The sequence below is a fragment of the Thermobia domestica genome, chromosome 10, assembly GCF_964235325.1.
Source record: "Thermobia domestica chromosome 10, izTheDome1.hap1.1, whole genome shotgun sequence".
Classification (NCBI taxonomy): Eukaryota; Metazoa; Arthropoda; class Insecta; order Zygentoma; family Lepismatidae; genus Thermobia; species Thermobia domestica.
In genome coordinates, this window is record NC_137463.1 from 50,579,769 (window position 1) to 50,595,692 (window position 15,924).

At 33.7% G+C, this 15,924-nt stretch overlaps 1 protein-coding gene across 2 annotated transcripts in view; it reads left to right on the plus strand.

Annotated features, from left to right (window-relative positions):
- Positions 1 to 15,924, plus strand: part of LOC145662478 (uncharacterized) — an 846,748-nt gene that overhangs the window by 615,014 nt on the left and 215,810 nt on the right. For both annotated transcript variants that reach the window (XM_081728085.1, XM_081728084.1), the window contains exon 4: positions 9,352 to 9,487. In XM_081728085.1, the coding sequence (XP_081584211.1) occupies positions 9,352 to 9,487 (136 nt within the window). The remainder of the gene's footprint in view (positions 1 to 9,351; positions 9,488 to 15,924) is intronic.

The following is a 15,924-nucleotide window of genomic DNA, read 5'->3' on the forward strand; positions in this document are numbered from 1 at the left end:
AGTGCATTGGAAACGATTGTAACTCACATTTGAAAAATGAACATGTTAAGCACAGAAAATCATTCATAGCACTGATGTGAGAACATGAACTGTTACTACAGTTTAACTCAAAAGCATGCTATAATTATTTTTCTGTACTTAACTCATTCGTTTTTTGAAATGAAGGTTATCATTGTTTTCCCCCATGCTTTTCAATCCTCGAAACACACTTCCGCATTGTTTTCTAAAAGTTTCCTACTAGTTTTATGGATAAAAAAACTACGTTACTTATTAAAGGTAAAATAGTATATCCCTCTAAATAGTCATTTGTGTGAAAGCAATAATATATTGAGGTTAACGAGAACCTCACAAGCGAGAAGTGCTCAATTAGAATGTTGTATTGTCGTTGTAGACAATTCAATTCTTGGAGAGTCACAGGTTTGGTCGCTTCTGCCTCAAACGGCGCAGAGCATCTTGTATTGACGTCCCGGGGTATAAGGAAAGAATTTAAAATGAATAATGCCGTTGATGTCGACAAATATAATAACCATGTTCGTCGTAAGATTGTGTCTAATTTTTGCCTCCTTCAGTGGGGCGGCTCCTACTTTATCTGAGGATCGTATCCAAAGACCAAGGCTCATCACCGATGATGATTTAAGATGTGAAAAATAGATCACTTGTGGTGTGGTCATGTAAATCTTGGGATACGCAGATGCGATGTTCCCATGGGACAACAGTCGATGAATGAAATTAGGAGCGATACACAGCATGTTTAATCCAACTTTAGGATTTTATGTTCCGGTCCATACGATATAATTAACAAGACCTGCAATCTCATTTATCGTCCTCATATCTTGCACAAGTTCTCTAGGTCGTTTCACATTTCCAATGGGGATACAAGTGAAAGCATCTTGCTAGTCGTCTTCAAGGTGTTTGCCACATTTCAACTTTCTGTGCCATTTGAAACATTGCATATACCTCAATGTATCATCACTGTAAGCTTAACACAGCATGTTCACTGCGTCTGTGGCTGATTTGAACGAACAACGCAAAATTTCAAGTTAGTCTTTGATCCGACGTTTCGTTTGTGATGCAGCATCAAACACCCAGATACATATATGCTCAAGAAACCACAACCAGAAGAACTCTCTGCACGGAATGCATTAGTATATTGCATCATTGAAATAGCCACTTCGCTTAGCAGCTATCAAGATTAAGTTTCACTATCGCTACGACCATTATTTTGTGTTACCATCTATTGGCGAACTACAGAATTAATTTGGATTTTTTTTATATACCTTGTACAGTCTTGGGTTTATTCCAATTACCGGATAGGCTTAAATGGCGTCAAAATCATGTGATTCAAATGTGAAAGTAGTTTTCAAATACGATCAGGAATATACTTAGAATGTCTACATACACAGTGGTTTCTATTTGCATTCCATAAAATGGTTTAGACAAAGAAAATTAACCCCTTCCACTACAATTTACTTTCTGAATTCTGATAATTGAAGTATAAGTTATAAAAGTGTATTATAGATGTTTTATCATTATATAACTTTCAAAACATCAATATAGTAGCACTATCTGATGGTACAAAAGTTTAAATTTTATGACGAGTGTAGCTCGTCATTTTGCAACTTGGCACCGGGAGGCCATGACGAGCTAGACTCGTCATTTCAGTGCAAGAGGTTAATCTAATTTCATTCATGAACTGCGAAATATTGCGTGCATAACATTTACAAAAACAACTTACTTGTAAGATCTGATTTATATTACCTGGTACTTCGCTGCATTTCATATTCTCAATTTAAATAATAACAACAATATGTTAATACGATTAATTCCTAGGCACGTGTAAAATGAGTTAATGCTCACATTTATCATTATATTGTTTTCACTCAAGTAAGGATGATATTTGTAAAGAAAACTTTCAGAGAAATTCTCGTTCTCTTTATATTATCGCCGACCACATCACTAGTGTTTGATCACTCTCTAATCCAAACGGGATTAGAACGTGAGTTATATCAGGAAGCGACTGTGCGTTTTCTACATTACGTAATTATACCTGCAATGCTATGTAATACTACCACATGTATATTGTTTATAACCATACCACGAAGAAAAGTTATTGTTGTGGTTTTCCCCCCATAATTTTGCTGATTATTCTTTTTGATGTTTCGTATTTATGTGTAATCTTGTGATTATGTTTCATATGTTGAAAAATGCTTTTGTACTGTAACAACAAGCTAAATATTAACATTGAAGAAATTAAAAAATAACACTTTCTTTGGGTAATGTAATGCATTAAGTCATAAGAATACATTAAAATATATATTGTTAATATGTAGTATCGATATATTACATGTAGTATATATCGTACAACATTGATATATTACGTACCTATATCATATTCACAACGATAGTGTACATCAGTGGTTCTCAATCTAATTTATATCACGACCCCATTTTATCACATCCTCTTGCCAGCGACCCCTCATAATTTCTGATTTGTGATAAGCGTGTGTGGGATCTTTAATAGCATATGCATAATTGCAGATATATTCTGATATCTATCTATTTCTATAATAGTAGAATCCATTTCTTGTATATAGTGGATACAGTAACTTCCCTACAACCAAATGGAATGATACCAAATTTTGTCAGTTCATTCATATTACAAATATTGATTCCGATCCGTCATACTGTTTCAAATAGAAGTCGTTTGAAAATTTTAAAACTTCATAACCCTTAATTTTGGGTCATTTATGGTTAAAAAAATAAAGTGATTTCTAATTTGGTTAGAAAAAACTTGGATAGCTATTAAAAAATTATTGAGTTTTTTAATTTTCGAGTGGCTGCCACTTTGAGTAATATCCGGTATTAGATTCAAATTATATTTATCTCTTCCGCTTATCTTTGCGACCCCGAGATTGAGAAACTCTGGTGTACATGATATAATATACTACTGCTATCTAACAAGCAACTCATTTACATTAATTGATCCATTTATTCTTTACCCATACCTTTGCCATAAACACGGTTCAATTAAATCAACAGTGTTTCACCAATAAACTAACATGAACTTACAATATTGATCTTAATACAAGACAGCTGATAATTTCCGTAAATCTTGTCTGATCAAATCTATATGTTTGTTTGCATGTGCTATTGACTTCCTCTACTCTCGTAATTGTATGTGTGTCCCCTTTGAAAGCACTTTGTACTATGTTTACATAACCAATGACTAGCCTTATTCCCAACTTATACCATGTGATTAGGATAGGAATAGCTCAATCGTTGTCACGTCAGAAAGGGCCGGACAAAAGGGCGAGGAAAGGTCCGAGTCAAAACGGCCCCACGTCGAAAGGTCCCCAATCATAAGGGCCCGAGTCGAAGGACCCCGCGTCAGAAGGGCCTCGGTCGAAAGGGTCCCGCGACAAAAGTGCCCGAGTCTAAAGGACCCTGTAACAAAAGGGTCCGAGTCAAAAGAGCACAACGTCAAAAGGTTCCCGCGACAAAAGTGTTCCATGTTAAAAAGACCGAGATAGCTTGAAAAGCTTCAGAAGTATAAAAACGATTATTAGATGAAAAATATTCTGTGGACAATACCTGATTTATTTGAGTTGAAAGAACATACATGTGGAAAAAATATAGGGTTAGTAAAAAATATTACGACAGACCAGCAATAACGATACGCGTGTACGGAAGAAAAGTAAATGTTGCAGATGGGTATTGATGCGAAAACTGCATTGAATGGGGTATGGACGTCATGGCAAATACTTTGGATTATGCGATATTTGATATTACACAATATTTTTTGAATGGAAAGGGGTAGATTTGCCACATTAATTTAGGCTAGTATATTTCCACTAAAGAGAATAAGAACTCTTTTTTTAAAAAAAATCTATCTTCATTCGTTTGCAAGATAGGGTTCTACGTTTGACATTTTGTATCTAGTAGACAAAATTATCAGGACTGGCAATGAGACACCTAGACGGAGGAGAGTAAGAGGTTGCAGGTGTGTTGATGCGAATATTGTATTGAATGACGATGTGGATATAATGGCAGCCATCTTTTATTTCGCCATATTGGATACCACACAATATTTTTAAATAAAAAGAGTATGTCAAAGCAATTTAGGCTTGAATCTTCTCACAAACGAGAAACTGAATTTATTTTTAACCTATCCCCATTCTTTTACGAGGCAGGTGTGCTATCTTTAACATTTGTATGTGGTAGATAGAAGTATCAGGACAATCCAGTAATAATGTGGTAGAGGAAAAGCAAATGTTACAAGTATGTGTTGTTGCAAAAACTGCATTGATTGGGGTTTGGACGTTATTCATCACATAAATATTCAGATATCATGAAACTACTATAAAACGTCCTCAAAAGTGACATTATCCCTCCAAGTTAATACAGTTAGTATTCAACAGCAAACATACAACGTTTTATAACTTCCTTTAAGCATTTTGGTATGGTTGTTACAATTTTCCTGGTATAATATGGGGAAATAGTGTTCTACGCGGTACGTAATGCTTTTCTCAAACCTTTTTTCACCGTAACTCGTTCATATTAACCTTACGTTGCAATTCGTTCCAAAGATTCTCAATGGAGTTAAAGTCGGTACTTTGGTTTAGGGTTTCGCGTACTTTTGGACAGTTTTAAAACAATCATTTCCTTACAACATATAGTTTGTTTGGGATCAATTTCTTGATAAAATTAGAAGTCCTTCTCATTCTCAATTTTTCGTACTTGGGTGAAGATGTGTCCTAAGAAGGTTAAGATATATTTCTTTTATCAGAAAATCAACACACACTAACTCTCTAACGTCTGATGGACATATAACCAAACCATTCCACTTTGTGCTTCGTATTTTACAGTAGGCTAGAATTTCTTGACATTTATCTCTGTACTTACTTGTCGAAAAACTATTACTCAACCATCATATCCATGCAGGTTTAATTTACATTTGTTGATATACAACACATATTCCCACCAATTTTTGGGCTTATCTTCGAAAGCTCTAGACATTTTTAGTATCTTATATTTCTTAATTCTTCTCTTTTATAATATATGGTTTCTTTGTAGCTATTCTACCATTATATCCTTCCCGCATTAAATTCACACGATATAATACACTTACCAGACAAAAGATTGTTACCACCAGCTACTATTTGAACGAAGTCGTTGAGCTGTACTGAATGTTCGAAACTGCACATTAAGAGCATCATCTACTCCACAATATTTTACAAACACAAGCAAACAAGCAGAAACGTTAAGAACACAATGAATACTGCCTTTATTACTTGCCTGTACCAATACTTTCCTCTGCTAGAAACAAATATCAAACGTAGATCACGCTTTCCGTTCAAAGAAAAAAGTACAATCTGCAATATAGCGGAATTCGAGATGGCTTCCACGGAGACCACACTCCAAATCAATGCAATTTTCGTAATAATACCAATTGGAACATTTGGTTTTATTCCGTCCACCTGTGTTGTTATTATTGTTCTGTCCCAATACATTTGATTTACCCGGTGTACAGATCCGCATGTATATTCTTACAGCAAAAATAAACAAATGTTTTCAACAGACTATCTTTCATACTAATATGTGCCTTTATAATTAGATCCAGGGGAAGAAATGGAATTTTAGAACTAAGGGAACAGTCATTAATAGATAAAGTCTGAATGAGCCATGTTTCGAGAATACAAGGTCAAAGAGACGCGGGAGAAAACCAATTTTTATGGAGAACCGACTTAAGCGATAGCGATTGATGCAGAACAAGCAGCAACTAAACAAAATTGAGATCAACATTCAAGTTTCCTATTTGTTATTAATAACCATTGATATTCTTCCTTCTGTTGGACAAAAACTTCAATTTACTAAGGGAGCACTAGTCTCTATTTCCTCGTGCATCCTGATTTCCAGTCCTGCTTTGCTTTCAGGCTTTCTGGCCGTGGGACCATTTCTACCGGGGCCCTGTTGTCGCTAGGCCCTTTTGACGAGGGGCCGTTTTCACGCGGGTCCGTTTCGACTCGGGGCTTACTGTCCTCGTAATTTTTTCCGGGCCCTTCTGACATGGAATCAGCTCGATAATTGCGATTTATGATTATAATTTAATAAAATTGCAATTACTATGCTTCAGATTCGAAATTTTGGAGTTATTAAATGTAACCCACTACGTATGAAACCAGAATTCCACTTAGCTTAAGTCTTCGTTCTCCAGGTAGCGTTTTGTAATACATTAAACTCCCGATTATTCGCAAAATTGGGCAGCGCAACAACTGCGAATAACTGAATTCCGCGGATAGTTCACAGTCTACTAGTAAAAGGACAAAAATGAACATGAAAATAGTTTCGAACAACTTATGGTTCTAATTATTCAATTGCCACTTAATAAACAGTAGTTTTAGTTTTACGCATTTATAACTTTATTATTTTACCTTTTCACAAAGACGCTGGTAACGGCTCTTTGATTTTCCTCACTGAAACACTTCTCCTTTATTTGCAATTGAATATTTTAAATTACATTTTCTCAAAGAAAAGGTAAGAAAAGAAAGAAATGAAGACCGTGGATAATTTGAAAAACTTATAATCTCCCAACAGATAAGGAAAGTTTACTATATTTCTTTTTAATCTGAATGCGCCTACTCAACACTCACCCGAAAATCTCCAACTTTGCCAGAAGTATATGTGGATATTCATTCCTCTTTTTGTAAGATTTTTTACAATTAACCCGATTTTTTTACTTAGAATGTGTGATGCATTTCTTGCTTACCTCATATAAAAAAATAATTCATCAATTTTAAATTCAGTACTTAAAGCTCTGACAACCTCTTTTATGTGCACTGAGAAAAAATCGTATGTGCCGTACTTAAAATTGTATGTTACATTTGTAAATCTTGTAGGTTTTTGACAACGTGCAGCAAACATATAACTGAAAACGCATGTTTTAGAATGCTTTCTGTCTAAGTGTTCCATCTATAAGTGTTTTCACTATGAGACAATATAGGTGGTCAGGATCTCACATACAAATGGACGTATATAACATACAGCAGACGAAGGTAACGTACATATATTTATGTAATATTAGAAAGACTGTTAGATAACAGACATCCTGCAACGGCATGATGTAACATCTAAGGGATAACGTATGTTTTGTACTGATTTCTGTAGTAAGCAAGAGGATTCCGTATATTTGCACAATATACCACTCCAAAGAGTAGATTTTTCTCAGTACGTATCAAGTACTTATCAAGCTATCGCAGATTCGAGGGGGAAAACTGCGACAATTAAGATAGTCTTATATTCTTAGCAAGATTCACGGACGTGCACTTGTATGCTCGTAAAGTTAGAAATATTCTCACCATTATGATTATATTTTAGAGAGATACACAGAAGATAAACTCAAATTACTGCATAATGTAAGATATACTTATTTCACTATTAGCGGTTGCAAGAAGAGTGCAGCAAAAGCGTCAGAATTAGTAGGTAACAAAAAGCAACTACTAGCGGACCATGCACAAAAGAAATTTTAAAATTATCATGTATCGATATTTCAGTTTAGACTTATTCTTCAGAAAATGAAAGAAAATAAAATAACATTAGATGCTAGACTTCTGTACATATAAATAAAATGTTTTAAAAGAAGTTTGGAAGTTTTTATCACGTATTGTATTTTATAAATGATATTTGGAGTAGCATTCACGGTGTGGGGAGATTTGTGATACAGTACAGTACATATTTAGATATATTCCTTTGAAGCAAAACATATTATATAGTATCCAACTACCAAACTTTTCTTCTTTGAGTTACCACAAGCTCGATTGGTTTCACACCACTTTCCATTCTTTCTTATCCTATGCCAAACATTTGATTTATTTGTATACTTTGTTCCCATCTTTTTATTATTAGGATCCTATATTTTAATAATGACTTTCTCTTTTTTATTCTAATCACAGCTAATAGCCTGATTAATTAACGTCTCATAACGTGTCCAAACGCCCTATTTCTTTTTTAAAACTGATGTGTGATATAGTATCCAATTACCAAACTTTTCTTCTTTGAGTTACCACAAGCTCGATTGGTTTCACACCACTTTCCATTCTTTCTTATCCTATGCCAAACATTTGATTTATTTGTATACTTTGTTCCCATCTTTTTATTATTAGGATCCTATATTTTAATAATGACTTTCTCTTTTTTATTCTAATCACAGCTAATAGCCTGATTAATTAACGTCTCATAACGTGTCCAAACGCCCTATTTCTTTTTTAAAACTGTCTTGAGCATACTCCAATTCTTCTTCTATCAATTCCATAACTGTTTTGGTTGATATTATGCTTATTGCACTAATCTAATTTTCAACAATATTCTGTAGCTTTTCGAAGACTTCCGTTTCCAGTTTTTCTTCTTCTTCAGTTCATACCTCATATCCATACGTCACACTCCTAACACCACACTTTCATTAAATCACCTGAACGTCATGTAGGCCATAATCAAACTTGCTTAACAAATGATCCGATCGTCAAATCTGTTATTTGAGTAAACTGAATGTTAAACGTGCCCATTGCATGACCCAAACGCCATTAAATTTTCTGAACATCAAATTCTCGATCAAATAAGAAGTAGTCTAGTGTTTGGGCTAGTCTGGCCTGTAATAGCCTCGAATTTAACACTTATTCTACTTCGAAAAAATGTATACCCTTTCTCTTAATATTTAATTGGAGTACATTTAGCCTATTTTACAAATCTTATTCTTCACTTTACATTCATGGCCATTGAAACATTTCTCTTAAAATTTGACAAAACAACTTCTCTTAAATTTTTTGAGGAGTATTTAGCTTTGAATTTGTTCTTATTTATGGCTTATATATTGAACTTATACTTACTGCACTCAAACATAGATACTTGCTCACCTAAATTTGGCAACACACCCGTCTAAATGTTGCATTACATGGATATCATACTTTGACAAGAATACGTTTTTAAAAATTGCTTTAGTAGCTTTAATTTCTATAATTTGACTTCACAATTACCAGAATTGAAGCTGAATGTTGTAAACGGCAAATTTTCTCATTAAATAAATAAACTTGCTTATTTTGCATAAGTAAGCAGATGGCGTTTTTCTCTATTGACATAGGAGTTCAACAAAAACAAGAAATCTCTGAGGTATTAAAGATATGCTGCAACTTTTTAATAATCTTAGAAACTTTTTAGAAAAAATAATAAAAAATAAAGCAACCTTTGTAATCTTTATAAAAAGGTTTACTAGTTATACACTATGTATATACATAAACATTACGTATGTTTATTTGCATATTTCCCTGAAAAAAAGTAATTATTATTTCTTTTCAAATACAGTTGTCAAAATCGGATGACCATCACGTTGTAATGATGGACGCTACAATTGAAATGACTGGAAGCTACAGATGTGAAGTGTCTGCTGATGCACCTTCTTTTGATACAGCGCTGGTCGTCACCCATCTTAACGTAGTCGGTGAGTATTACATTTTATGCTCATTGGTTCTTTACGTGGTTAAAGTAAGTCCGAAATCTGTAGATGCAATTTTTTTCTTTGAATTACAGTGCTCGTTCAAGAAAAGATCTTACTTAAGGTGTATACTTTGTTTGTAACAGTTGAGAAAGGCATGAAATGAAACTGTGTCCGAGTCAAATTCCCGAATATTTCCCAAAGAGGAGTCGTGTTCGGTTAATATTGGTTCTGCTTTGCTCATTAAGTGAATACAATTTGTGTGGTACCGAACTCACTCGTGGATTTGACTTTGTTCGAAACTGATCTTCGGAAGATATTCCATATAAAGAAGGAAGTGAAAAATGGAGAATAAACAATTGATGTGTATTGCATTACACTAAATTCCTAACATACAATGTAAAATACATGTTTACCTTGTATATAATTTACTTCAGTAATAGATTTATAGTTTATTCTTGTCTAGAACTTACGGTTTTCTTCTACGGTAAATTGAACTTGTCAACATTTACAAGAGAATAACAATGTTTTGGTTACTGGATGACTGAAGTTTAGCGTCATTTTCAGCACAACAACTATGGGAAACGTTGAGCTAGAGATTAAGATGCTATCTGAACCAGCTTAAAATTTCAAGCTGTATCACCGGGAATCGAACTCGGAACCATATACCCAGTGATAGTGTTTTCTCTATAAAGGAAGTAATACTGAATAGCAAAGTTCATGAATAAAAATTAAAACTTAGCAATAGAGCTGATGTGCTTGGAGATATTCCATTTTTCTAGGCAAAGAAACTATACATGGTTCATAACGTAATCTATAGTTCTTCAAGCACTTTTTTTTTCGTTGACGTCAAACTAGAAATCACTATAGAAACTATTCTACTCGTAGGGCAGTCTTATGATGGCATAGATTTCTTAATGTTGACTGGAAGTTTGTTCTTACATAATTCTTTTTTGGGTCTGAGATGAAAGGTACTTCTTTTGTATTACTATAAATTCCTTTTTGCCAATAATAGTAATTTTTGTGGGCAATAATGTTACTGCGAAAAGAATACACAATGTATAGAGTAAGTTGCAAATTAGTAAGTATCATATCCCTGATAGAGAAAAAACGTTTAGCTTAAAAATTTTAATTGTACTTGCATTTTGCGAAAATTCTAATCATTCATAATAATTATTAGTATACATTTATTAGACCTATATTGTAATATTTTCCTACGTAGAATAATACACAAGGGATTTCTTTCTAGACCTTTCACATTTTATTATGATACAAATACTTTCTTTACAAAAAAGTAAGTCTGTGGACGTAGCTATGTCACATTTTATAGGTGTCCCTCGTTTATTGACGTCAATATGACAGATTTGGAAGTCACAAGTGTCTTAGAAAGGTTTATATCGTGAATATTTTCCAACTTCCTCAAATCGAGCATTTCACGACTGAAGGCATTTTGCGTTAATGAATTGATTGAATTATCGGTTGATCAAAAGATAACGAAATTTTCTAACCACATAAATCAGATCATATAGATCTTTCTGTCATGTTGAAGCTTTACGTTCAGACTTAAATAATTGATAGATATAATAAGAGAATACTTTTCCATATTTGTTTTAAGATCATAACAGACGAGTAAGCTGTCAGCCTGTACAGAAGAGGTGTCCGAATAGGCTATAATTGTAAATTATCAAAGTGATTTTGAGAGAGAGCATTCAAAATGCCATGTTCTAAATTTCCGCACACCATTTATGAATAGAATCATATTCAAACTTAGATTATTTGGAAAGAAGCAGTTTTAAGGATTAAAGTTAAGTAATTTATATGATTCCGAGATAGGAGCAGAGGCAAATAATACTTTTGAGAATGTGTTTGGTAGTTAGTTCCTTTAAATGTTATTTGAAATTTTCAATAAGATGTTGATTTTCTCCTGAGACACGAAAGCTTAATTTGTCCAGTTTGTCCTAAAATAAGTAAGCTTTCTTTGGACTTGCTCTTATATTGTGTTACCTTAAGCGTCGGAACAGAATGTCCAAGTCTGAAATGTATTGCTGCAAATCGTAGGACCTTATCACATTTTTTACAGAGTGACATAATTCGGTCAGACATACATTCTAACATCATTCTTAGAGTAATAAAAAGAGCCTGGGATGATATTGAATGTCCCACTAAGTATCGCAAGAGCCTAGGTGATATCTGAGTACGGTTAATTTCGAAGATTACATATTGGTGATTTTGGGGTCACAAAATTTGAATATAACATTGCGAAACGTCTATTAGGTGTATTACGTCTTTCCCTTTTTACATTTAAACACTTTTTTTCAGTTGTATACTTGTTGTCTTTTTATAAGTTCAGCGCAATTTATAAATCTTGTGAATTTTATAAATCTTGTGAATTTTGAAAATCTTGTGAATTTGGTTACTTTAAAATCAACAAAGGAGGAAAAAATAAACTATCATTGATTTTTTATATAATTTTGGCGTCTATAAGCTACTGACTCGCAGGTGGTATGGGAAGAGCAGTCATGGAATGATACCACCTTATGAACTCGAAGTTTATGCATATTTCCAAACAACCTATATCTTCGGGAGAGTAAGCAAAGATATCCCTGTACTTATGCAGGTTATAGTATAGTATAGTATAATGTACTTATATAGATTGCCTTTTCTAAAAGATCTTTGTAAGCAGTAAATTGTAAAACTATCAATTCCAAGGATCAATAGTGACAAAGATATGCTAGGAAAGAATATGTTATACACACACACACACACACACACATATATATATATATATATATATATATATATATATATATATATATATATATATATATATATATATACAACAAATGTTAGGTATGTATATATTTATAACATATAAAATGAAACTCATATGTAAATTAGAATACTTTTTAAAACTAGGAAAAATTTAGTAAACAGACGTGAAGGAAAAGAGAAAACGTAAAAGTTGAAAAACAAAAGCGAGAAAAATAGGTAAAAGCGACACAGACAAACATATTCTTTATGTATGGACACACACAAAGGAACTAGGTAACAAAGCACGACCATAACATGCACAGAAAATCCGTTGCACTGTTTCTCTGTGATCAGTGAATTGGGAAGTTAAACCTAATGTTTAAAGCTGCATATGAAAACTCCATTAAAGCTACGCGATTTATAGTAGATGCTTGTTTATTTTATACCTTTCTTTCTAATGCAGACCTAATAATGTTTTAATGTACTTTCTCTTTCTTTTTTCACCTCATTTATAAAGCCTCATGCAAAAATAAGAAACGAAAAATGGAGAAAACATCAAGTTCAATAAAGCTAAGTGAATTTGTTCAAAACCACAGAATTGCTACGGGGTAAACATATGTTGTTGAGTGTTGACTATGATCTCACATACGTAACTAAAAAAGAACTCACTCTTTTTTTTAGAGAGAGAGAGAGAGAGAGAAACAGAGAACACGAAACGCTGAAATGTTGTATGTCCACATTATTTATGGCCTTATGCATTTCAATTACGTTCCTTTTAAATAATGAAATTTTCAAACAGCATTGGGTTGTCGAAAATTAAAATTCTTGGAAATAACTTGTTTCAATCAATTAATGCTTGACATCCAAATGACCATACATAAACAAACGTTGATGGAACGTTCATACTCCAACTGAGTCTACAGTTACTACGCTGAAATTCAAAGAATATATTCTATTTAATGGTGTTCGAAATGAAAATAATTAAAATCAGTTTCAATGGAGTTGGTAAATTTAACCTTTAAAATTTTATATTACAGATATTACATTAATTGAAATTTAAGTAATTTTCCATACGTTTTTGTTTGATTTTAACTCTGAACTATTAAATATGATTATTTTTATGTATATTATTATTATTATTATTATTATTATTATTATTATTATTATTATTATTATTATTTTACTTTCGAGGAGCAATAGGAGAGAAGAAAGTATTGTAATCGTATGAAAAAATCGAAATCCGGCCCTTCTTATATATATATATATATATATATATATATATATATATATATATATATATATATATATATATATATATATAAAGAAAGTACTTTTTAGATTTTGGGGGGGAAAATATCCAGGTCTATTCGTCTCATCGTACGAACACTCGTCGAGAGGTCATATAACGCAATGTACACTAGTCACAATTTTAACTTTTGATGCTTTTAAAGTTTTCTTCAATAAACTTCTTTGCAGAGCTCCTCCGTGGCTAAGCGGTTAGCGTATGCGCCTTTGGCGTGGGAGACCCGGGTTCGATTCCTGGCGGGAGCTCAAGTGGTTCGGATTCCACGTTAATCAGTAGGTCCACGTCTTATATAGCCTCGCTGCTGAACGGGACGTAAAACTCAACTCTAACTTCTTGGCATTTTCTTCCTTCCTCCAAAGATAAGTGTAGTTTAATATAGCGTACAATAAGAAAAATTATGTTCGTTGTCTGTAGTTTGACATGTTTCCCTGAAATTTCAAGATCAGCATCTTCAAACATCAAAATACACCACTTACTTTATATTTGGCGGGATATTCTATTGCTCTCAATGTTTTAAAGGCCCTACCGCACCATGATTCAACGGCATAGTCAGTCTATTGCTATTAGGATGTCGAATGATCGATTTTGTTTTAACCGGGTTTGGTCATCTCTTGTAGTTCTTCCATGGTGTTTTAGTGGAAGTTCAAAAACAAAACAGCTTTCGTAAATAGTTCAATAACAATGTTAAGTATGCTAAGCTTTAATTTAGGTAATAAAGACGAGAAAGTTTCGAGCGGTAGAAAAAAGAATTAACTATTTCCTTCAACCTTAAACAGAAAGAAAATAATGGCCATCGTGATAGAGCGTTCACTTCTGGTGCACGGGATCTCAGGTTGGATTCGCGGTGGAAGCTCATTCAGTTCGGATTCCACGTTAATCAGCAGGTCCACGTCTCCTATAGCCTAGCTGCTGAACGGGAATTTAAACTCAAAATCACCTCACCTCAATCCCAACCCGTGCCAATTGGGCTTTGTGATAGACGAACACCATGTGCGTGTATTTTCTCGAGATTCTCCCTTTTCATCCCATCTTATTTATTCAGCATTACATTTATTTCTAATGATCACCATTTACTTTGGCTTACACTTCATAACCATAAGACGTAAAACTTAAAGATTTGATTTGAGATAAGTAAGTTGAACTCAATTTGCACCTCTGATATTTATTTTATTTCAGATTTTGTTTGTGATTGAGGGGTGCTCATGTCTTTTTAATTCCTATTTGGTATACTGAGTTCTACTACTCTTACTCAGGGAGACGATTGTCCCATACAGTCCTGAAATGACGCCATTTATACGAAAGATCTCTGGTTCGATTTCAGGAGATATGTGTTTGCAGTGGACAGTACTGTGTATTGGGGTTTTCTTCCTGTTCTTCCGTTTATTCCACATCATAATTTTATCAATTCTTTCATTAATCAGGGGGCGCGGTGGTTCAGTGGTAGAGCGTTCACCTCTGGTGCTTGGGGTCCCGGGTTCGATCCCAGCCCCCGCCAAGTGAACTTTGTGGTGGACAAACACCGTGCTCGTGGGTTTTCTCGGGGTACTCCCGTTTCCTCCCACTTTCTTCATTCCACCATTTCACTCATCTCTCATTATCACCGTCTCCTTTAGCCTAACCGGCATAACCGTGGGACGTAAAACTCAAAGATTTCATTTTCATTTTTTTCTTTCATTAATCAATTTCTTCTTTGAATTAAAGGGTATAAACGTTAAATTTAGAAATTCATTTCATTCCCAAAATGAAATTTGTCACTATCGACTGAGCTCTAAAAAGGAACTTTGATTATTCATCACAGAAGATTAGAAGGCTGTCTAAAACATAGTTTTTTATATGAGAAATAACAGTCATAAATAGATTATGTATATTAATGTAATATTTACTGTCTAGTTTTAGCCTCACCCATAGAATCTTTGTTAGTATCCGTTGTGTATATAGTCCATTTTTGTTTTAAATTTAGCCCAAAATGTTTCAGAAATAAAGAATGGAAAGAATTATATGCTTGGAATGAAGGCAAAAAATACCACTATGTTTTATGAAGTAGAGAATGTATGTAGCTGAAGCCCACTACTGCACAAAAACAGGGCAAATTACTGCTAATACTTGGACATTGATAAGCCACATTTATGAGGGGCAGTTGTTCACAAATTGCCTCTCAGAAGCTTTAGGCCGGTAGGTATCAGGACATAATGCACAACATAAGCTACAAGATCTTAAGTTATGGAACAGAACAGCTGCAGTTCTCTCCTCTCTTTCATTTCCACACCTTTATTTCCTCTTTTTTCTTTCTTTTTATCTTCTGTCCTTTCAATGTTGAAAATCGTTGTGTCGCTGTTCTCTTGTTTCTTGTTTTCTTTTATTTGAGGAGGGAGGGTCCATTTTCGTT